Source organism: Aquila chrysaetos, chromosome 8, assembly GCF_900496995.4.
Source record: "Aquila chrysaetos chrysaetos chromosome 8, bAquChr1.4, whole genome shotgun sequence".
Lineage (NCBI taxonomy): Eukaryota > Metazoa > Chordata > Aves > Accipitriformes > Accipitridae > Aquila > Aquila chrysaetos.
Genome location: NC_044011.1, coordinates 45,183,197 through 45,207,508, shown reverse-complemented (window position 1 = coordinate 45,207,508; position 24,312 = coordinate 45,183,197). Strand labels below are relative to the sequence as shown.

General features: G+C 50.3%; 1 protein-coding gene across 3 annotated transcripts; it reads left to right on the top strand.

Moving 5' to 3' along the window:
- Window positions 1-6,924: 6,924 nt before the first annotated feature.
- On the top strand, window positions 6,925-23,045 carry LOC115344723 (transmembrane protein 45B-like). Of its 3 annotated transcripts, none has more exons than XM_030022590.2 (7): window positions 6,925-7,194; window positions 7,516-7,611; window positions 18,553-18,754; window positions 19,111-19,323; window positions 20,324-20,508; window positions 21,387-21,532; window positions 22,330-23,045. In XM_030022590.2, exons 2-7 carry the CDS (start codon window positions 7,516-7,518, stop codon window positions 22,445-22,447), a joined length of 960 nt encoding a protein of 319 aa, XP_029878450.2. In that variant the 5' UTR covers window positions 6,925-7,194; the 3' UTR covers window positions 22,448-23,045. The 3 variants fall into 3 exon arrangements, with proteins under 3 accessions (XP_029878450.2, XP_029878448.1, XP_040981549.1); XM_041125615.1 differs by lacking the exons at window positions 6,925-7,194; window positions 7,516-7,611 and adding exons at window positions 12,160-12,176; window positions 15,906-15,988; XM_030022588.2 differs by lacking the exons at window positions 6,925-7,194; window positions 7,516-7,611 and adding an exon at window positions 11,543-12,176.
- The last annotated feature ends 1,267 nt before the right edge of the window (window positions 23,046-24,312 follow it).

Genomic DNA, 24,312 nt, shown 5'->3' with positions numbered 1-24,312 from the left:
AAAGAAATTAAGATTTGGGCTTGTTAAATAATGAGAATGCTTAATTTCTACTGAAGACCAAGCAAAGCTGAGAATGCTTTAAACTGAAGACTTTAAAGAATATCAGTCTGCCCAAAGAGCTGGCCCTACCATGCACATATATATGTTTTATGTATTGCAGACTTGTTGGCCCCTCCACGAAGCTTTAATGTTACGTGTTAAGTGAGTTTATGTCCTTCTGGACCAGAAAAGAGTGTGAGATGCCGTCAGCGGGACTCCCGCCGTGCTCGAGTCCCAACTTTGTCTCTGTTTGTTACCAGGTACGGTGCCATCCCAGCTCCCACCGCAGCACACGGAGACATCTAACGGCCCCGTAATATACTGCAGATGATGATATTGCAATGCAAGACGTCATGCCAGCGTGCCTGAGCGGTGACCTGGAGCAGCCACCTTTGCAGAGGAGCTCCAGCGATTGCACCCTACGGCTGGCGTGTCCTGGGAACTGCAGCCTGGCAATGCAAACAAGGTCTGCACCTCTGTGCCAGCCGTAGTGATAGGGCTCCGTGACTGATAATGTGTTTGTCACTGGTATACCCGCCTCGAAACTCAAGAGACAAACAGCTCCTGGGTTGCAGAAGCTCCAGATCAAACCCCTGGTAGATGTTGCCTCTTCATTGTGATTATAATGCTTGTCTAAACCCAGCTCATGCAACAGGTGGTAGGTTAGAGGGGAGATGTAGCGATGCCCACGGTGGATCTGGAGGTGAATCCTCGATGCTGTGGGCGAAACACAGGTGGGATGCGTGAGTGTTTCCCATTGACCGCAGAAATAGGCTTCATTCGGTCCGCTCAGCTCCAGCGGCACACCCCACCCCCGAAAAGGAATTAAATAAAAATGGGGAGAAAGGGGAAAAGTGAAGAACCAACACAAGGAATTTCGCTCCACAAATAGGGAAACATCTTGAACGTGCCACTGGCGTGTTGCTGCAGACAGCTTAAGCCGAGAGAAAATTCTTTGGCAGTGACATCAATTCAGCAGTAAGTAATGCATTTTCTAGGGCTGAGATTCAATTTAAGGTCTCTCCAGTGAGTGGAATGATTGAATGGTACTTTAAAAAAAACAAAACAAACCAACAAATGAAACTCCTTTTGTTAAGTTCTCGTCAGCCCATAATTTAAAAGGTGGGTTCCCCCCCCCACACACACTTTTTTCCACTTGAACTGTGGTTTATGTACTGAAGTCTGCTAGAACTGCCTTGAACTTGGCTTTCTCTGGGAATCACCTCTCCCCCATCCACCAAATCTAGAAGCTGACAATAATTTTTTTAGATGCTGAGTGACTCATCCAAGGCTTTGAGGGTCTTTAGCCCGTCCACACTCACCCCTTCTTCCTACAAGCTGGGATCCAGCAGAAACTGCAGGTTCACTGAATGCCAGGGAAGGAGAGCAAGAAAAGGACAATTTTGAGCTGTGCATCCTTGAGATATATGGCACAGAGCAATCTTTTTTTTTTTTTTTTTTCTGGTAAATTGTACAGCTTTCAGCAGTCAGTGTTTTATAACCTCCCTAAACCAAAACTTGCCCCCAGACCACTGGGTTTAATAACCCCCAGCAAATCTCGCCTCCAGAAATTGTCGCATTTTTTCCCTCTGCAATAAAAAAAATTAGAAATTGCCATAATTTTACAGGGAGCTCTCACTGCCTATGAATTTAAAACTAGCCTGGATAATGCTCTGGTGAAAAGGCAGTAAAGAATAGTTTTGTACCAGCAAGGGAAGGGCTTAAAAGTTTATTTTCTTGCTGAGTGACTGGACTTAGGCAAAACCCATCCCCAAAGGTTTCATTGCTGGTGATGCAGCTGTAGGGATTGCCAAATACATACTCAACGGAGGACTAGTTTTCTAAAAATAGTGATTAGATCATTAACTCTGTCTCTCTCTCTTGATCCAAATTAAGTCTGAGGACAGATCTGGAGCTGGTGTGAAGGGAAGGGAGGGTGCCACTGAGCTTAGCGCTTTCCACCAGCTCTGTCCTCTCATCTCCTGCAGACCAGGGCTAGGAAGAAACCTGCGGTGACCAGTGTGTTGACACCACCAGATCTCCATCTTTAAATACAGGGTGGTTTAGGCTAAGGCACTGTTTCACGTTGCATGGAGAACAGGGAGAACCTCAAACTTGAGCTGTTTTGGGGGTGAATACATGTATATGATTTTGGCGTTGGGTTTGCGGGGGTCTTCTGTGCCTGGCCACAGGGGTGACCAGAGCCTGCCGATGGCTGGGAAAAGGGGTTTTATCCCATGCGGCTGTTTGCAAATGAGATGTTTGATCGAAGCTGGTTGCATTTGCTCTGCAGTGAAGGGAGAGAGAGGGAGATCAAGCCAGCAGCTCATCCCAGCTCTTATAGACACGTCTCTCTTGCCAGGGTGAGCTCATCCCTGGTGATGCTCACAGGGTTTCACTCCTCTGTGGGTGTCTGCAGGTGGATTGGGATGGTTTCGAGGTGGTCTGCAGATGGATTGGGATGGTTTCGAGGTGGTCTGCAGATGGATTGGGATGGTTTCGAGGTGGTCTGTGCGTGTTTTGAGAGAGGGTGTAGTGGGTGCTGGAGGCTTTCCCAGAGCATCTCCAACTCCACAGTGCCACCTCTGTGCCACTTGACTTTTGAGCAATGTAAGCCCTGGCTACCGAAGGCTCCTGACCTTGCAAACAATGCCAGAAAAAGCTGTAATCTGTGTCTGAGCAAAAGCCAACGGTTTTGCAGAAAGGCTTTAGGAGGGACTGGTTCAGAGGTGGTGCAGCATCTGCCTTTGGGGAAGGGAGGTGCGGGGCACAGCCGGGATGATCTCTCCCAGACATGATCCTTCAGGTCGAGGTTGGAGCACTCCGTGGGACAAGACGTAGAAGCAGTTTCCACAGCTGAGCTGCAACCCACTCCCGAGGCACCTTATCTTCATCTTTAATTGTATCTATTCACATGCAATCAGAAACTGAGGGGTTTGGGATTAGATCTGCTTTGACGTTACCCCGGGCAAAACAGCAGCTGGGTGTAGAGTGTTTGTTTTGGGTGTTTGTGCCATGGCAGAGGAAGAAGAGGCTGCAGTGTGAAGCGGCTGCAAAGGTAAAGCATATCCCAGCTTCACGTTGTGGTGCCAAGCTTTGCTTGACAAGGCATCTCTCTGGCTTCCTTGCCTTGCTGGTGACTGCTATGAACTTAAAACCTAACGAACGGAAGTGCTGGGGAAAAAATTTATACTACTACTGCCAGGATTAGATCAAAATAAAATAGGAAAAGCCCATTTAGAAATCAGCTGCCACTAAATAATTTGTCTTTTTCCCATGGACCCTATTTTTCCTGCCTTGTGCTTCAACAACTTAAACTTTTTTGGTTTGCGGAGTAGTTTGGATAAAAAAGGGGTGGGGGGAGAAAAGTTGCTTAAAAAGTAAGTCAAAGGCTCCAACATGTGCTCTTGGCCAGTTGAATTCAAGATGAGGGTTTTAGGCTTCCCGTGGGAGCTCCCTTTCACAGCTCTCCCCTAATCCTCTGGAAATCGCCTGTTCCCTACAGCTGTTGGTTCACCAGATAAAATAGTTGTTCAATTATTCTTGGCCGAGATGGCGCGGGCTGTCTCAAAGGCTGCTGGCTCCATCCCTCGGCCCACTTCAATCGCCTTCGGAGGAGCCCCAGCCCGTTTGAAGCCCACCACCCTCCTCGCAAGACCGTCTCCGCTCCTGCCCCCGCATCCTTTTTTATCTCACCACGACGTCCCCAAGCGCGGCCGACGATGCTCCCGTGCGGCTGCAGGGGCGGGTTGGAAGGGCGGCTCCGGTGTCGGAGCGCCTGGGCGAGAAAATAATTACAAATGAAAGAGAGATTAGCAGAAGCTGTTGCGACAAATGCTGCCGAAATGGTTTCTGGAGCGCCGGCGGTCCCTTCTAACGGGAGAAGTCAGCTGCAGCTGCCGTCCCTATGGCGATGCGGAGAAACACGGGTCCCGCTGGGACCCCGGCATGAAAGCCTAAGACCCGACAAACCGCGGCTCGGGGGGACGAGATGACGGACCGGGGCAGCTTCGTGTCATACAAATGGACCCGTAATTAACACAATTTTTTTTTTTTTTTTTTTTCACATTTGTCTGCCTCCTCCGCCTCCGTCCCCCAGTCTCGGCTTTTGCAGAAGCATTCAAAGCCCTCTAATAGATGGCTCGCAGCTGCTGAAAGACAGCTCTTGCCTGGCGCTGGGAATCACTCTGGGTTCACCTTGCAAGGGGTCCGAGCCTTCGGCCTCTCCGAGATGGGCGTGCAGTTCCTAAATGGTTTGTCCTGGCTTTAGGTAAAGCCCCGTTTCGGTCTGCAAAACCTCCCCCCATTTAACCAAAAGGTCAGGATAACACATCATGGTTATCGGGATATGCCTGTTGTACAGGACGTGCGGGAAAACCCTTGGCAGTCTTTGCATGAGACCTTAAATAGTTGATTATTCGTGGAAGGAGGGGAGATGGCTTTTGGGAAATCATTCCTAGTGGGTGCAAGGCCGAAAGCATCCCGCACGTCTGCCCGTGCGTGGCTTGGTCCAGCCGGGTGGGTATATCTGATGGAGCCGAGGTGTGAGACGGATGGGCGTCCGCACCGCAAGAGAGGGTGCGACGAAATACTGCTTTCCTTCATCACACTTCTCTTAATTCTTGTGGCGGTGGAAGAGCTAGCTCCATCCTCACGTGTAAACCCCGCATTGTGCAGGCATGAGGTGAGCGATGAGTGAGAGCTGCAAAAAGTGGCAATGCCCAATTGATCAGCATGCTAACTATGTTTGGGTTTTTTTCCCCCCCAAATCAAAGTTCAGGGCTAACTAGTGCCCAGTATTTCTGGGAAAGGGAAAGGAGGGTTATTTGGAGGAACAAGAAGCATATGGACAAGAGGGTCTATTATTTATTAGGCTGTTCATCTCCTGGGGTGGTTGACTCAGGGGGTAATTTCACCTCAATGGCCAAGGCAGTGGGACCGTGTAGGGGACAGGAGGGTCACCAGGATGGATACACAATCCCTGGAAATCTAATTGTGGGAAGCGTGCAGGCAGCATGCTTTAATGGCTTGTGGAGAAATGATGCAAAATGAAGCAGAGAGCCTGGAAGAGTCGCCCCAGCTGAGCATCCCCTTTTCACCAGGCTTAGCAATAGGTGACCCTCAGGAGGAGCAGCAATCCTGTTCACGTGCAGGCAGAGCAAGAGTACAAGCAAGAGGCCAAGATGAAGACAGCATCCTTGTCTTCTCCCGGCCATCCAGCCTCACACTAACCAAAGGGAATGACAGGTTGGGTTTTCCTTCACCAATAACGCTTTCATCGCCAGCTTTTACACTGTAGGCAGCATAAAAAGGATTGTCTTTTGGCCTAGAGCTATGGGGAAGCCCTGCCTTGATGACCAAGGCATGGTCAAAGTGTGGTGGTCCTGTGGGGTTAGGAGATGTGTTTCCCTTTTCCTCCAGACTCTCGAGTTTTGCCCCGGGGAGAGGAGATACCGGCTGCGTCGCTGTCAGAAGTGGTACGGGACAAGGAGAAAAGCTACGGTGAGATGCGCTTCCCTTTGGGCTCGCGTCTCTGTGCCTGCAACCATCCAGGGCTTGCAGCACCTGAGCAGAGGCACTGCAGCATCCCTCCGCTTTGGGTTTTTTCCCCCCAGTTTCTAAAGTCAAATGGGATGCGCAACCTTGCCACGTCTTCATCCTCCTCCCAACCTCCCTCTTACCCCCCCCAACTCTCACCCATCCTCCCTCCATCACCCCAGGTCCCTTCCAGCTGCTCCCCGCATCTCCAGAGCTCCAGCAATTGCTCTTGAAACAACACGTCAAAACACCATTAGCTCGTCCCCGGCCAGCCTGGCTCCCTTCCTCGGCCGAAACGGCGAGGACAGGCTGGCGCTGAGGCATCCCGCCTGGTACTTTGAAGCATCCGCCCGCGCTCGGCGGGGACAGCTGGGCCGTGCCACAATCCCCTCAGCCCTTTGGGCTAAGCCGGGAGTTTTAAAATAGTCCCGTTCCCCCCCCCTTCCCCTCCCCAACGGTGACAACTGCGCAATTATTTTAGACGCTGTTTACAGACCCGCGGCGTAACCGGAGCCCACGGGTGGCGGGGAGGGATGGGAGGCGGTGGGCGAAGGGGGCTGGGGGAGAGGGGGGGAGCAGCCCCACATGGGTTTCACCCTAATTAGCAGCCCCCTCGTTTCTCACAGAGGTGGCTAAGGGTGTTGGAAAACTCATCGGCGCATGCCAAATTTGCAGCACCAGAGATCGGTGGCTGAAAAGAGGCACTTTGCTGCAATCCTTTTTTTTTTTTTTTTTTTTAAAAGGATGGTTTGAACCCCTTCGCATTTGTTTTAGGGCTCACCGAAAGGCGATGCTACCTCCTCGCTGGAAAAGCGATGCTGCCAGGTGGGTTGGGACAGCGGGTGGGGATGGAAACTGCCCCGGGTAACGCCTCGCCTTGTGCCTCAGTTTCCCCATTGGTAAAACAGGGATGTGATGTCCAGTACAACCCTAGAAAAGGAGGGGAAAGGACCAGGTTAGAGCTGGTCTTTCTAAAACCAGTGCCGCAGCCCAGCTGCTGCAAAGTGCCTTTAGCAGAGGGAGGGCTGTGACAAAGTGACGCAAGGAGCTTCTCGCCGGCAGCGTGGGGCTGGCTGGCAACTGGGCTCCACTAGTGGAAAGCCAGCCCCCAAACGGGGATGCAGCCCCCCTGTCCCCCAGGCCTGCACCCTCGCACCCCTGAGCATCCCTTGGCAGTGGCGTGGGTGCCTTTCTGCGAGCCCTCAGCACCACCTAGTGTTCCCAAATTTTTCCTGGGGTTCATTTTTGTACACCTAAGACGTTTCTGTACACCTGAGACGTGTCTGGCCATGCCACGGGACGGCTGGTCCCCAAGGCCAGGGCGGCAGCAGCAGCATCCCACAACCCTTGTCCCTGCATCCACAAGGACTCCCCCCACCCAATTACTGCCTCTCTTCTCCCATTTAACACCACAAATCCCGTGTGCAAGCTCTCAGGTGGGAAGGCTGCTCCCCCAAAAACCCAGCAGCAGCTTCTCACAGCCCTCCCAAAGCATTCTCCTTCGTGGGCAAGGATTTACAGAGCAGGCTGAAATGCTTCACCATCCAAGGTCGCTTCTGCAGAGCTTGGGGAGACGCTGGCTTGCAGCACATCAGAGCTGTATTTCTATTGCTAAAGGTCAGTAAATATCAGGTTTTGAATTTGCTCTTGTCCCCCCGGCCCAAAGTTTGAGTTTTGACAAAATGCAACTTTTAGGATTGATTGGGAGGCTGAAAATTAGCAGAAATCATAAATGTTTGCTCAGGAAAGAGAGTCAGAGCTGGAGTGCTGGGGAGGAAGCTAACAGCAGGTAAAAGTTGTAACGGGTGATAAATACGGGGAAGAAGAAAAAGTAAATATCAATATGAACAATGACACTTCCCAAACCTAATTTAAAAAGCAAAGAGTTCAGTGTTACGGTGTCAAGATGACGAAATAATCTTCCGTTTGTCTTTTCAGATGAAACTACCCACCACATCTGCTCCTGCCCATCCCTCGCAGCTTCGTGTCCCCAATAACCTCACCGTCAGTCAGAGACATTGCTTCCAGCTCCAGGTATTGAAGATCAACGAATCCCCAAATAAATGCCACTTGTTTTAATAGGTGACATGGATATGAACAGCAAGGGCGAGCCCAGCCGCAGGGCTGGGGAGGTGACATTCCTCCCTCTGCCACCGAGATGTGCCCTTGCTCCACTCACTGCTGAATGGCAGCTTGATGGAGGGGGGGGGGGAAACCCAAAATCAAACCTCTGGGAAGTTTTTTGTTTGGTTTGGGGTTTTTGTTTTGGTTTGGTTTTTTACTCTGCCCTTCCTCCGCCTGCACCAGCTCCCCTTAAAAGGGCCTGGGAAAAAATGGCAATTTCTTTAGCCGAGAAGCACTGCAGTTGTGCAAAGAATGATCGTTGCAGAAATAAAAAGGGGCAGCTCCCAGGATTTGAAGATTTAATTTTGCCTGGCTCCCAAGGGGCAATATTAATGGCACAGCCCTAAGGTACCTGCAGGCAGGGCAGGGGCTGCCTGTACCTCTCCTGGCCGGTCGTGTCGGTGTCACCCCCTCTCCCATGTGGGGATGGAGGTGGTTTCATGGAGCATTTCATTGCCTGCCTGCTTTTTTTTGCTCTGCATCAGCTGTGAGGTTTTTATTTTACCCTGCTTGCCCCCATTAAAATTTCCCATGGAGTTTTGCCCACTTTGTGCTCCCTTTTTTGTGCAATGGCTTTAAGCTTTAACCTTCACCACCTCTCCCTGTATCTCCCTTTCTGTTGCCTTTCACTGTTTTCTTACTCTCTGCCTTCGCTTTCTTTCACATTCTTTTATCTGGCTACACAATTTTCTTTTTAATGATCTTCTGTCCCTTATTAACACTTCTGCCTTGTCCAAGCACGCTGCAGTGCTGGCATCCAGCTGGGACTGATGCAGTTTGAATCACATCGTGGCTGAGCTGTCCCTACTTTTATTTAATTCCAGTCCCCTCTCGCCTGTTTTTACCCAGCCGGGGTCTCAGATCTCTTCACGGGGGGGCTGTAATAGAAACCTTTGGGGTTTTGATTTGCTTGTGTCTGCTTTCTTTGCCAAGCTCTGCCCCAAAGTGATGCCTTTTCGGTCCAGCCATGCACGGATGCCGTTTGCTCTCTGCAGCTGCAGATGTGCCGTATCGGATTTATTCATCTTCTCCTTTTGCCATCTGGCAAACTCCTTCCTAGACGTCTTTGCGAGGGAACAGGGCGTTTGCAAGAATTAGGTCACATTTCGAGCAGAGTTCAACGAGTCCCTCGCCATCTCCTTTGCTGCTTCCCAGTTTGTGCCTCCCCGGGGCTGTTTTCGCTCCCCATCGCACCCTGCGTGGGGACTAAAGCTGCCCACGGTGAGGAGTAAATTGTGCTGATGGTAGTCTGGAGGCAGCTCCAGGTCTCTGCCCCTTGCCCTGTCGCAAAGTACTTCGGCATCACTGCAAATCTGGGTTGCACGCGATGGGTAAGCGCTCAGCTGACAAACAACGCCGAGACGGGAGGATGCTTTGAAGGGATCCTTCCCTGGGTAGCAGGAAGGCTGATGGGACAGAGCTGCTTGCTCTTGCGTCTGTAGGAGGTGGCTCATTTAAAAATGGGAGGATCTAGGTACGCAACCATTTTCCCGCAGATACGTTGCCGGCGGCGGGTGCTACGTCGCACAGCTCCCATTCGTTTAGGCAGGTCTCATATGCGCCCGTGCATGGGTGCAGGAGGGGATGGAAAGGAAAACAAGGTGTGATTATCTTGGATGGGAAACACATCGATATCCCAGCGAGGGACCACATAAAGATCTGTGTCTGGGCGAGCGTGCCAGGCAGCTCTCCAGCTTGCTTTCCAATTTTCCTGCATCTTAAAATGGTGGCAGGCAATCTGTGCGGTTCAGCTCTCCGGATGCGTGTCCACATGGCAGGTGACTCTTTCACCCGTCCCCTCTGCCGGCACGCAACAACGAGGGAACTAATTTCCTGGCTCTGATGCTCCATCATTTCCCCCGTTTCTGTAAGCAATTAATTCTGTGCTCTTCCCGAGCAAATTTACACATCGCTCCCTCCTCTTCCTACTGCATGCTCCAGCTCGTATCTAACACCGCATCCTTGGAGACTGCAGGTACCAGAGAACATAGCATCTTCCCAAAGGGCAGCCTGAGATGTTTCCCAGAGCAACAAACTCCTGTTTTCCTGCTCACTCCCTGCAGATTTGCATGTCGGTGTGAAGAGACTGGTAGGCTGCCGTTTGCTGGCAGAGGTCCTACGGATATGTTTATGGGCTGCAATTCTGCAGGGAGAAAAGAGACATCAGGGGGTGGAAAATTAGAGATGGGCAGGACACAAACCAGCTTTTTGAGGCCTCAAAAATTCCTAGAACAGGAATTGTGATTTTTTTCCACAACTGATTTCACATGAAGGCAATAAGATTTAGAAAAGCTGCTAATCAGGACTCGGGCCCTGACTTTTTTTTTTTGGCTGGGTGTGCGATGCAGAGTGGCGACCAGGACTCCCACCTCCAGTGGTAGCCCAGTGGCTGTGGCTGGTGAGAAGCCAAACGCTGCTCACGGGTTAGATGAGTTATAATCTTTACATGTGACTTCAAGGCCGTTTAAGGAACTGCAAGGGTTTTAAGGGGTGGCCGAGCTCTAGTGAAGATACAGCTATAAATTAGAGGTGACTTTGAGTTTTGGTGTGTTTTATTGGGAAGTGGTTGCTCTGGACCATGTGGAAGTGAGACATTTTGCCGAGGCTGGATTCTATTTAACCCCCCAGCTCACGGATGGCCTTTACTACAGTAAATACACATGAGGAGGTTATTTCTTTCCTTATAGTAACATCCACCCCCTACACCCCTCATGGTTTCGTTCTGCAAATATTTGATGGCGCAAATTTCCTGGTAGCCAAGAAACAGCAACACGACGCAGCTGAGCGTTCTCTTGGGGCAAACTTCCATTTTGGAGTCAGGTTTAGTTACAGGTTTAGTTTTTACCTAAACTCAGCCTTTCAAGAGGAGAGGAGCTGTGGGATTTATGTACCCGGTCCAGCAACTTCATCACTAACGACCAAGATTTTTGCATGGCATTTTTGGTGCCTCGACTGCATTTTTGCACATCCTCTGTTTTTCTTTCATGAGCTTGCACAGAGAGGCAGCAACTCTCCAGCTAAATAGTTCTTCATGTTTCCAGACCCTCCATCTCACCACTTGTTTTCCACCCATTTATTTCCCAACCTCAGTTTCAGGTGCAGGATTTTTTGGGGGTAAAGCCTCCCATGTGCCCGCAACACCCTGAACTATTCCGATTTATTCCAGGGCTTACAGGACACTCATTAAAAAGGCAGCAGGCTCCTAGGACATTTGTGGAACAATTTAATGGAGGAGCTGCTTAACTAGAGAAAAGAAATTCCTGCAGCTTGGCTTTTGCCTCTGGAAAATTTGAATCACCGCACTTGAAAAAACATGCGCGGTTTGGGCATCCAACGCCACCGCTGATAAAATCAGCAGCGAGAGGATGCCTGCGGGATGCTTCCTCCCTACCAGCAGTGCCCACCTCTCTGAAGCAGTGAGAAAGGATGAATTAATGGATAATTATTTTTACAAGAAGTCACCTGTTTAAACGACATTGTGGGACAGGGTGAGGGAATAGATTTTATTTTAATAAATCAAAATAATAATAATAAAAAAAGAGAGGGGATTGCTAGACAGCGCTTCTAACCATGAAGTCATTTTTGAAATGGGGTGGATATATTTAAAATATTAAAATTTGGCTTTCTTACTACAAATTCCCTGCGGCAGGTGTATTTGCTCTCAGTGATGTAAGTACCTGCGCTGCTCCGTAAAAGTGAGTTAAACCCAGGGCTATTGCACAGAAGGTTCTGCCAGCGCTTCTCTTACAAATAGCGATAATAATGCTTACCTCTCTCCCAAGGGCGTCGTGGGGGTTAATTATTTAACATTTGTAAAGCACTTGCAGGGCTGGAGATGAAAGTGGAAAGTATTATTAAGAATAAACTACGTTTTATAGGACGCCTGGTCAGAAAATTGCGTTCGGAGTTGAAATATGGGTTGTGAGCGGGGATCCCCGGAGGAGCATCCATCACGACCCGGGAAGCACGGAAAATGAAGTGCTTCAAAGAAATTAATCTGTTCTGCAGTGTTTCGTGGCCGGGGCTACACCGAGAGGTGCGGGGACCCGGGGTGGGGAGTAATGCCCTTGTCCCTGTACGAGGTGGGCAATGGGGGAGCGTGACAGAAGGAAATTTAATCATTGCAATGAAATGTGAGAAACTAAAGATGTGGGGGGAAAAAGCCTTAAGACAGCCAGTTTTTCAAGTCAGGAAGTCGCAGGTGAGTTTCGAGGGAGAAAACTGCCAATTAAAGCCCCCAGTGTGCGCAGGGGTAGTTTTTTCTTTTTTTAATGTGTCAATGTTTTAACGTTGGTTGGTTTTTTTTTGTTTTTTTTTTTTTTTTTAAACGATGACCCTGGTCATCGTTCCCATCTGGCCGGGGTTTGGGGGAGGCTGGGAGATCCCAGGGCTGGCAGGGAGGAGGCAGGTGCTGCAGGCAGGGGAGGAGCACAGCTCACCTGGGCGCAGGTACGGCAGCGGGATCACCGGCACGGGTAAGGGTCCGCTGGCCGGGGCCGGCGTGAGGAGGGGGCTTCGTGTTGGGAAAGGGCTGGGGAGGAGGGTGGAAAGTCACTCCGAGCTGTGGGATTCACCCCCCCCCTCCATAGCTGGGAGGGGAAGGGACCCCCACCTGCCTGTCCTTTGGGTGGGAAGGGATGGAGGGGGCACCCCAAAATTTGGCATCTGAACCAAGCCGCATAGAGAGGGAGGAGAGGGGTTGGGGTAGGCGAGCCCGGACCCCCTCTCCATGGGAAAGCAAAGTTCGAGGGGAGGAACACGGTGGGGGGGGGGGGGGTGTGTGTGAGGGCTCTGCCCTCCATGACCCACCAGGGTGTCCCACCACTCCGGGGGTCCCGGTGGGACAGGGCAGAGGAGGGTTTGCCGCTGGCCCTGCCAAGACGGGCTGCAGCAGTGGGACGCGATGGGGCAGCCCGGCAAAGGGGCAGCGATGTTTTCCAAGGAGGAAGTGGAAAAATAAACGTGATACGTGGGGCCCGAAAGCAGGCAAAGGCAAGAGGGGGCAAGCAGTCCCCCCCATACCCCCCCCCCCAACGCGAGCTCCTTGCTGGGCTGCCTGCAAGAAGCCCTTGTCAGCTCCCTGCTCCAGTCCCAGCCAAATTAACTGCAAAAGCTCTGCCTAACAGCTAGACCGAAACCGCCGTTGCCTGCACTGAACCAGAAACTCTCTCCCCACTCTCCTCTCCCCGCAGAGTTGCCCCCAAAAGTCTCTTTTAGGGCCCAAAAATGTGCAGATGAGGAGGAAAACCAGAGTCCGGGGGAATGCCCTGCTCGAGGGACGGTGCCTCCCTTAGCAAGGCGCTGCAGGGGAAGGGTTTCTTCCTTCTTCCTACCAGCTTGTCATTAAAAAACTAATAACATCTCGCTTTTGCAGCACAGGGTGCAATCGCCGAGGCACGGGGCGCTTGCAGAGGTTTATGCCAGGCAGCCACAGCTATCTAATAAGCCGAGGGGGGGGCCACGATACTCAACAGGCTTAGGTTTATGTGTTTAAAGTGAATAACTGGATATGTCTGGGATCTATTGCAATGGAAATGGTTTCTTTAGTAGCTTGTCTTGGACAGTTTTCTTTGAGGCATGTCAAAGGCAGCAGGGAGGAGCACTTAGCATGTGTCACGCTGAGGGGCGATCGGGACAATTTTAGGACAAGCAATCATCTCGTCTTTGGAAAATACCGATTTTTGCGGCATTGCTGGTGGCGGTAATGCTGCGTTTGAGTTGCTGTTTTGTGCTGGTACTGGTGAGGTAATAGGGTTTGGTGGAGTCAGGGCTATTTCACCATCGCACGTCGCGGGGCTGGGGAGGCAGTTTGGTGCGCAGACCTTGGCAACCACCACCTTTAGAAAGCACTTTAATCTCTTAGGCATCACACAGAGGCGAAGAAAAATGGCTTTTAACATGGTAACGCGCATTTCCCAAAACAGATAATTTTTAAAGTCAGACCTTGTTGCCTTAAAAACCACAAATAAACAAATGCAAGTCATAAAGAGAAGCAAAAGGATGACGAAGCGCCCGCTCCGAGCCCCTGTAATTAAGATGGCTTTGGCTAATTTGTCTTATTTCTCAGCTTTCTCTGCTGGGCTGTAACTTGGAGCTGCTTCTTGCTGCATCCCTGATGGCGGGGCTTAATGCAGGGGTAGGGATGGAGAGTCCAAAGCAGGGAATTATAAAACAGAAGGCAAAAAAAGACAGCATAAGGAAGAGTGGTAGCAGGCAGAGAGCAATATAACCTCTTCATCACCAGCTTTTCGGTCTTTCTCTCCCCCACTGTCTCTTTCCAGGTGGGCCCACCGTGTCAATTAAATAGACCTCAGGTCCAGCATCCCAAATTTGAAGCTTTCATCCCAGTTTGAACTTCCATGTTGAATTTTTCCCATTGCAGTGGGCCTTTATTTTCAGGTTAGCTCGCTTTATCTCGTGTGTCTATCTGCAGCCGCTGTACGAGCTCCTGCAGCAGCTGATGGTCCTTCAGATATTCCCCGGCAATTGAGCCCAATAGATTCCAACGATGATGATAATTTTTAACCTGAGTCTAAAGCCCCTAAGGATCCTCTAGAGGCAGAAAATTTGCTTTCCTGGTTTTGCAGACGTGGCTGGGCTCGCGAGTATTAATAACAAGTAACGTGATTGCTCAGTGTCACCCTTAACACTCCCTGGTGCAGATGGAGGCAGAGATAGAAGAAAAACCGATGATAATGGGATGAAATGGTTCAGAATGGGATTTTAGTCTGACATTAATGCATTAGGGATCCAACTCCTAGGGGAGATAATGGAAGAGCTGCTATGATTAGAAGTGCCTCTGCAGACAAGTAAGACAGTAATGGAGTGAGGCAGTGCAGGCAGGCAGCGGGCAACAGGAGAGCTTATATTTGTAGGAGATGCCTCTTATATTTGTAGTTGATGCCTCTCCTGACACCTCTTGGGTGTCTCCTCTGCCGTCTTTCTGTCTGCAGAGGCACAGTTATCTCACTTCCATGTCTTCTTCTCCGGTCACCCCGTTGGTGGACCGCTGCCTTCCCTCCCAGCCTCCCGGGCGGAGTATTTGGGCTGTAGGGTTATGTTGTATTCCGAGATGCACGCTGAGAACGTGCAGGGTAGGAAATGGGCTGGTGGAGGATGCTTTTTGGGCTGAAGCACCTCAGCTGCTGTCGGGCTGTAGGTCTGGCTTCGGTGCTCTCCTGCAGTCTCAAATTCTGCACGAGGAGACCCAAACCACCTCAAGAGGGTTGGAAATAGCTTCATTATTTCCAGATATGCACCTCAGTGGCATTCCCCAGCTCAGCCCGAGCTCAGCCTTTTTTTTTTTTTCGCTAGCCAAGACATTTCTCTTCTTCACTGAGTCAGCCTTTCCCCGGGGACCGTCCCTGTCACCCGCAGATGATCCGAGAGCCAGGCGGCAGGTCTCACAGTGAGCAAACCAGCTCTGGTGTGTCTGAACTGCCTGATTTGCAGAGGTCAAAGGGCAAAGTTAATTGCAGGGGTGATGGCTGCGAGCTGTTTCCAATGGCGAACTTTAGACTGTAATTTCCAAGCTGGGGAAAATGGAAGCGATGCCCTGACCGAGACATTATCGATGCACTAATAAAGCCTTTACAAAAAAAACCAACAAACCTCGGTAAAGCAAATGAGACCTTTGGAAAACTCAAAGGGCCCAGGGTTTGGCTGCAAAGAGATTATCCGTGGCTGCCAGGGTAGGGCAAGAGGAGGAGGCAAAAGCCCAGTCAGGCTCCTCGCCATCCTCTCTGCTGCTCCGGATGCCTCCCTGGATGGTTGGGTGCATTAGCTATAAAGCAAGAAGAAACCAGCTCCTTTGGGAGGTGATAAGAGCAGATGAAACGGTAAATCATTAAGCCAGCACAGCGCACGGCATTGTAATAAACAGAGGACAAAGTGCATTAATTACAAGCCAGCAGGGACACGGGTGCGTTATCAAACGTGCAGGCTAGACGACGAGGGAACGGGGCAAAGTCACGCTTTGCAGGGATGCCCTGTAATGGTGGTTGTTGCTACCAACCCCAACATCAGCCGGACTTTCAGCTTTTTCTTTCCCACAATGTGGTGATTGCAGGCAAAGTCTCGCTGCGTTTGGAGCTGTAGGGATAAACGAGAGCTGTTTGCTCCAGGGCGCTCACAGTTGAAAACATAATGTGGTTTGTTGTTTTTTCTTCCCCCCCTCCCCGTGCTCACCTTTTGCATGTTTTCAGAGGAGGAAGAGAAGCAGGAGAAATAGTTTCGCTGGTCACGCATCCCAGATAAGCCACCCTGCTTCCTGCTAGCAAGCAGTCGGGTGGGTACGGACGGCAGCAACCCCGAAAGAGTCCCTGTCGCGCCGCCGAGCTCGCCCCATCTCACGTAAGCGCTGTAAGGAGGACGTGCTGCCCAGCCAGGTTGTGCGTACTCCATTTAAGGGACCTTTGAGTTTCTCTGCTTATGACTGATCAGCGTATGCTTTAGGTCATCCCATTTCGGCTGCATCAATCTCATGTGGGAAACCATCAGGTCCCATTAAATATCTGCCTTTAAAATGTAACTGCTGGAGCTAGGTCATGGAGTTACATATTTGACTATATATTGCCGTGGTAGTGTTATAATTATAGCATTAATATGGCATGCTATGGCTGCAGTACTTCTTGTCGTGGTATTCGAGGATCAGTTGAGTTCTGCTTTCAGTCGTTATCCTGACATTATACCCTTGCATGTATGTGACGGGATTCTCTGCTCATCCAGAAAATACAGATTTTTCAGCCATCTCCCTGGCTCAGGTATGCTGCTCCCTTAATCACAGGGATACAGGCGGATGCTCTGATTGCCCGTTTGCCTCTATCAACGGACTAAAGAGACTATTGTATTAACCCACTGGACTGTGCTAGCGTTGCTGGTAAACGGCATCTTGCTTTGATTTTGCGTTGAATTGCCCAACGCGCCCACTGTCAATAAATCTCTCCTTTTAAGTCACGAAATAAGGCAGAGCCTTGCAGTGCTGCTAACAGCCGCCTGCAAAGCTGCTAGCCAATACGGTAGAAAATAATAATTCCATGCACGGCTTTTTCACTCTTGGCTTAAATCCCCTCCTAAATTTGTCTGCATGAAACCCACTGTGATAGCTCATAGGTATTTGGTGAAGGCAGGACTGCGGGACCAGCCCGGTGTAAGCTGCAAGGACGTCAGCCCTGCCTGCTGCTGCGTGTAGCTGCATGCACCCGGGTGGTGGTTGCACAAGGAGGCAATGTTTGCTTACCTCGGAGGTGTTGGATTAGCTGGTTTGGTTAAACCAGTTCAAATCGGGCAGGTCAGCTACAGGGCTTTAGCAGGTCTGATCTAACCCGCCGGATTTTCCTGCCTGGGGACAGCCGCCTCTGCGAGATGGTATCTGCACACAGCCGAGCTCCGGGGGCATGGACTTAATGGGGCGAAACAAGGTGCCCCTGGGACAAACCGACCTGAAATCAGATATTCGTAAAGCCAAAGCAACCACCCTCCCCTCTCAAAGGCTGGCAGCAGCAAGCCACGTTCAACCTCACACCCAAATTATCCTTTACGCAGAAGGCACGCAACAGCAGAATTAAGAGCGCGTTTTGATCTAGAATACCGCCGGGTGGGGAATGAAGCCCAAAACGCAGCCAGGGAAGGTGGTTTAAGGGTAGCCGGGTCGTGGGAGTCTGGGATGGGGAGGTCAGGTCCAGCGGCAAACTACACGGCACCTTGCTATGGGGATGGACGCCATCCACGCCACGAGAGAGCCCGGCGTTAAGCACAGCTCGGCGTCAAGAAGAACGTTACTAAATGGAGAAGGGCGTCCTGGGCGCTGGCAGCACAGCCTTTGCTATCAATTAAAAAAATCCTAACTGACCAGCCTGATGCAACCGACCTGGGATCGCACCAAGGCAGGTCCCTGAACATATGCTCGAGCCCACATGAAAGAGCTAATCGTTTCTCCACCTAATTAAGCAAACCAGCAAATGGCAAACAGGAGCTGGCTGGGTTTTAATTGCTGTAATTCTCCTAGGAAACAGGTCCCCTGGCTCTCCTACAAACTGTGCATGTGTGCACGCCCCGGCACGAAGGGGCACGGGGGCTCGAGCAGCTTGGCTGGAATCCCCGGGCTCTGCGCGGTGCAAATCCCGGCTTAGCGATGCTCCAGAGAGAGAATAAGGGGTGGGATGGGGCAGTGATGCAGGGAGCGAGTTGGTTTGTTTGCCCAAACCCAAAATGTTTTGTTTAAGGCAGCTTTTGGGGTATTTTTGAAGCTATAGTTTTAACAAAATGCTTTGGCTTTGAGAAACAGATGCAGGGTGGGTTTTTCCCCCCCTCCACGGGCTAGAAAAAATTCCAGGAATTTAAAAAAATTTTAGACATAGCACATCAGTTCTGTGGCTTTTCAAGGAGCTAAAGAAACCCACTGATGTTTATCCCTAGACCTTACTGTTTTCCCTGTGTATTACCTCTCCTACCTGGTCCCGAAAAGCCCACCCTGCCCTGCTCTGCAGCGGATGCTCTCGCTCGTACCTGCAGAAGGGTAGGAAAAGCAGGAGCTACTGCTGGGAGGGATCCCGGGGGATGCAAGGTTCAGGCTGGGGTGTGTCAGAGATTGCAGCAGATATCGGGCCTCTGCTAAACTAGTCTGGGCTCCGGCTTTTTTGGACATTTCCTAATCTTGGGGCAAGGACTTCAGAGACGTCCCAGATGTTCCCACCTCCCACCCTTGGAGGGTTTCCCAGTGCTCCTTCCTATTCCCATCTGCCTGGTCAAGCCTTTTCCAGTCCCCTGAAAGGGAAATCCCACTTTTTTCCAGCCTTATGTCAGATAACTGGTGCATGTTGTATAATGACACTGTTTTTCTTTGCCTTGCAGTCGGAGGACCTTGTCAGGATGGCGAACTTCAAGGGTCATGCGCTACCGGGCAGTTTCTTCCTGCTCTTTGGGCTCTGGTGGTCTGTGAAATACCCACTGCAGTATCTCAGCCAGAAAGTAAATAAGAAATCCCACAGGATTTATTGTTTCCAGCGTGTGGATGCCATCGAAGGGGGAATCAAAATCATCTTTGCCCTAATAGGTAAGGGTTATGTTTTACTAGCTACGCTGGTAACATCCCAGCCTGTAGTGATGGCTGTACCGGAGCCCCTACTGCAGAGCAACCAGCCCAGACGTGGAAGGATGCGTCCTTGACGTTCATCTTGTCTTGATCTCCAATAGAGTTTGATGCAACAAAGACCAAGCCTCACACCCCTTCCCAAGGCTGAGCTACCATTAATACAGGCAGGCCCGATTTTTAGATCCAGTCCTTTCCCCCTAACGCAAAACCATCAGCTCGTGCTTCAGGACCCTCCCCCCCTCCCCCAGCAATGAGTAGCATCAACCATCGTTGCAAATATACCATCAGAAACGGCATGCTCTCGCGTGTCCGTGCAGGGATGCTGGCAGAGCAGTTCGTCCCAGATGGTCCACACTTGTACCTCTACAGCGGGGAGAACCGCGACTGGGTGAAGCTGATGAACTGGCAGCACACCACCATGTACCTCTTCTACGGCCTCTCCGGGGTGGTGGACGTCTTCACCTACATCTCCAACGTGGTGCCGCAGGGTCTGGATCGCCTCATGCTGTCCGTGGCTGTGTTCGTTGAAGGTCGGTAGAAGGTGGCACTTAATTCAGGGAGGGACGTTGGAGGGTGAGTCCGGGAGGGACCACAATTTGCCAGCCTGAGATATTGCTCTGAACACCCCTGAAGAGAGGGCACGTTGTAGGTGATATATTATCGAAGGGCGGTCTGCAGCAAGATGGGAAATACAGGCATCAATAGGTCCTGGCTTCGCCTGATTTGGGATTTCTGGGGTGACAGCGGTACAAAGCAGCAGGCTGGGTTTCCTCATTATGATAAATGGCTGGCGGATGCTGCATTTATCTTACATCTACAGAGCTGTTCGCATGCCCTGTGTTCCCCCCCGAGAGCCATTAATTGCACTGCAGGCATCGTCATCCTCATCTGCTTGCGTTGCACGTGGCAAATTCGAGTGACTTATTCTGGCTTCAGCACATCATGAATATCATTTTGTCTTCAGGCTGTCTTGCAAGTCACGAGCCAGGATTTCAGACCCCTTTTGGATCACAGAGGGAAAGGACGATCTTGCTGATGTAGAAAACCCCTTAATGAAGGCACATTTCCTGTTATTTTCCCTTCCCCAATCCCAATGGTTTTTGAAGCAGCGGCAGGGGCAGCTCAACAGACACAGTTTGGCATGTAAGAAAAGGAAAGATACCGTTTCCAGCTCCCAAGAAAAGAGTGCAGTTTAGCAACAGAAAAGTAGGACACGGCAGGAGCCTGGCTATGAGGGGAGGGTGATCTGAAGAGGTGACGGCACCGACGCCGGACGAAAACCACCCTTCTGTTGTCCTCTGCCTTTTGTCCCCATCTTGCTCAGATCCTCCTGCCCCAAGGCTGGGCATCTCGTCCCTCCAGGATGGTGGGATGCCAGGAGACCTGGAGGGATGGTGTTAGGTGGGGTACATTGGTTTCGTGGGGACCTGTCTCCATTCACCAACCGGGCAGGCGATTTCCTCTAGCAGGGCTCTGCGGTCGTGGTTGGTGGTGTTAATGCTACTCTAGCGGTGGTATGTATTTTGGCAGGTTGTCTCTTTTATTACCACGTCCTTCACCGCCCCATGCTGGACCAGCATATCCACTCCCTGCTGCTCATCGCCATCTTTTCAGGGGCCTGCAGCATCGTGCTGGAGGTCTTCCTCCGTGACAACATTGTCCTGGAGATGTTCAGAGCCGGTGTCACCATCGTCCAGGGAACGTGGTTCTGGCAGGTCAGTTCTGCCTTCTCTTGCGGAGCAGGGCACCGAGGTAGGAGAGCAATGGGAAAAGACGCAAAGAAGCCGTACATCACGTATCAATCACGTGTCTCTGAAGGATAATTTTGCCAGGCTCGCTTCATAAATAGATCATAACCCAGAATGAAAATTTACTTATCACAGGTCATCTCTGATGACTGCTCCTGCTGAAATAGCTGTTTGTCTTGGCTTATTGCTTCTCTGGGGGGAACGGAAAAAGCGAGCGCTCGCAGCGAGCGAGCAACATTTTACAGTATCTAACAACCAAGTACTAATTGCTTAATGTGTCTAATGCACCCTGCAGCACTCCCTCTGGTTTAGTGGAAAGATGCAAACCCCACCAAGCAATAAAATGGCTGAGTAAAAATACGGCCAGCTGCTTGCTTTGGTAGTAGTTGGAGAAGCAAAGAAATCAGATGGAGATAACCACTCCCAAAACTAGGCTGCCGAAAAGAAACGCGAGTTCCCTCCTCTTTCTCAGCCCCAGGGCTGCTGCGCTAACTCGAACTCAAATTCAGAGATTAAAAACCGTGCTGAGCTTGTAAAATACTAAATTTGGAGTTTTTAAAGGATGGCTAGGAGTCTGCAATGCAGAGGGACGAGTGTATCTGGATATTGTGCAGAAAAAGAGAGACGGCAGGCGCAGGCTTGCTTTGCGTGGCCTCTCATTGCACGGCTGGACTTTAATGAGGCCAGCACTGTCTCAGCAAAATCCACTATCCTGGTCAGGGCTCAAGTCCCTCGGTCACCATGTGGATCATGGTGATAACCGAGATGGACAGAGGAGTGCTGGAGGGCTTCAGTACATTGATTTTCTTTTTCCCCCAAGGTAATAAATTGCTTCTTCCACCCAGATCGGGGTCGTGCTCTTCCAGCCGTGGGGAGGTCCCACGTGGGATGAGAAGGACCACAGCAACATCATGTTCCTCACCATGTGCTTCTTCTGGCACTGGGCAGCCGCTGTGGCCATCCTGGCTATAAACTACACTCTCGCTTACTGGTACAGCTGGGGCATGAATTTGGGCAGGAGCGGGGTGGGCAGGCGGGGATGGGGATGGCCGGAGTGAGATGCAGATGTACTTCAGCCGATCCTGGAGTACAAAGTCACAGCTGAATAAGCAGCCCCTGACTACTGCAAGTTTTAGCGCACGGCCACAAGCCTGCACGTTATTTGTCGAGTGCACAGAATGCAAAATAGTGTCAGCAAGAGGCACGGGCATTAAACGTGGAGAAGTCAAATAACTGAGCCCCTGAAGCTGCTCCTGGAAGTCACACCGCTTTTTTTTTTTTTTTTCTCTGCACCGAGTGCTGGAAGTCAAACTTTAACTCGATAGAGAAATCAAAGCATTACCCCCTGACAGTTTGTCCCCTCCCTTGCAAGGATTTCAAAGCAGTTGACAGTCACTGAATTATTAGAGGTGCAACAGCACTGTCTGATGGCTAAAACATCGCTGTTTTTAAACCCCCATCATGGCTTTTCCAAGGGGGTGGGAAGGGGACGGGAAGGGGACATTCTCCAACTTTCAGGGGTGCTCCCATGGCCTACGAGCCTCTAAGGGATGCTGCATGGCTTGCCGAGACAAGGGCTGCAGAAGGGATAGTCCAGTCTATGCGAGCAAATAGACTTTATACAGAATAAAAAAAAACCAAAAACAAACCCCACATTTTAGGACCTCTATAATAGTTTCTCCCCCTCTGCGTATTCATTCCGAGTTCACTTCGCTCCCCTGAGCATTCTGGTGAGTGGCATTAGTTTGGGGGTTTTGCTAACAGTGATTTATTGCTCGTGCATTACAGCTGCATCCAGAGGTGCAGGAGAGGCAGCGGAGAACCCTACATCGGGCTCGGAGTCCGGCAGCATAAGCGTGACACGAGCTCCCAAGCCGCCTTCTTAAATGGATCTGATGAAGAGTGAAAAGGGTGCAATCTCCTTCTCCAAATACATGAAGAATCTCTTTTCTAGAAGGAAAAAAAAAAGAAAAAAAAAAATCTAACGAAATGTTTACATTTTGGAAGAGCGAAGAGAGGTGCACGTTGAGCGCACGGGGGGTAGCTGCCCTCCATCCGTACACGACTATCGCCGTCTCTGAAATGAGCACTGTTTGCGGTGATTTTTAGCAACAAAATTAAGCGCAGAAATTCAACATGATGAGATCGCTTCGTCCCACACGTCCCACGTGTGTTTTCATAGTGATGGAGGGCAGCCTTTGCCCAGCTGACTTTTCCAAGAGCCTGGAGGCTTTGACCTGCTGCATTTGAAGTCAGGGAAACCTCCAGGCTGAGGTCAGGTACCTCTGGACCAAGGCATCATCCCAAGGAGGAAGAGTGAAAGAGTGTTGAATGTGAGATTATGTCAAATTTGCAGCACCACGGCTTGATTGTACACAATACAAATTTTATTACCGAAGCTTTGAACTAAAGAGGAGTTTTGTTAATAGTTTTCGTGTTCACTTAAAGGCTGAAAGAGTGAATAAATGTGAAATAAAAATCCTCACTGAGCTGATATCCTTAAATTTAAGACTGATAAATTATAGAGTGTGTAATAATAGCTTAGACAAATCCATCCCTCAGACCTGTAAAGCCTGAAAGGCTGTAAGATACATGGCTAAGCAGCAGGGATTCATAAAATGTCCCAGTTTTCCATTGAAAATTAACCCCTCAGCTAGGAAAGTGAGACAAAACAGGCACACGTTTTGTTTTTAGCCTGCCTTTGCCAGCTAATTTCGTGCAAAAAATGAGTGGAAATGTCACCTCCTAGATGGGAGGAAAATGTGCCAGTAGTGATTATGGGGATTAAAAAAAAAAAAAATAAAAAAAAATAAAATAAACACCAGCGCAAGCTGAATTGCAACTGCTCATGTCTCAAACCCTGGGGCTGGAAGGATGCTCCGCACTGAAGTTTCTCATTGCTGCGTAATGGAGGGGGGATGGATGGCAGCCGATTTTTTGCGCTCATGTTCATGACTGAAGAGAAAAGCAGCTACTGGCAGGTCCAAGCGTTTGCGGCTCCCTGCTCACACCCCGGGAAGGCAAAACTCGTCTTTGAACACCCTTTCCCCTTGTGCAAAGAGCCTGTGGCAGACTAAGGGGGCTACAGCCTGGATTTTATTGCTTATTAACAGTGCTATAAAGACTAACTAGCTTTCCTTGAATGCCAGCTTTCCTGTATTTCCACCACTGAGCCAGTTTATTTTGCAGGGGCTGGATATCGGAAAGTGCAAACAGGCTGGGTGTGAAGAGAATTAAGCAGCAGAGCAATACATCTCCATAAATCCATCTGATAAATGCCGTGCAATTAAGTCTCAGGAGTTGTAACCGCTGAACACGACGAGCGTTTTGCAGACACGTTTTTTTCTTCTGCCAAGTGGAATGGTTTTTCTAAACTGCATGAATTCCTCTTGCTGCTACGATGAGACACAACCCAGGGAAGAGCATTTTGCAGGCTGCCGCCTCCTAATGCACAGCGAAAACCCTATTTGCAAGGTGACAAACTGAGTTACCTAGAGTGCTGCAGGACAGAAAGCGAGCTTAAGTGAACAGCAAAAAGACCTTGCGTGGTGCCCGGGATTATTTCTGGTCTGCCCTGAATTATTTTCTTTTCGAAAACAGACCGAACATCACTATTCCCATTAAATAGCCACATGAGGGCAGCACCGGGTGGCAAAGCTGGAACATTCTCCAGGCTGGCTGAGGTTGCAGTCACCTTGCAGTCACCCTCCTGCTTGCCACCCCCGAAAGTCAGAGGTTATTTCCATCCGAGGCCACGCAGATGAAAGCTGA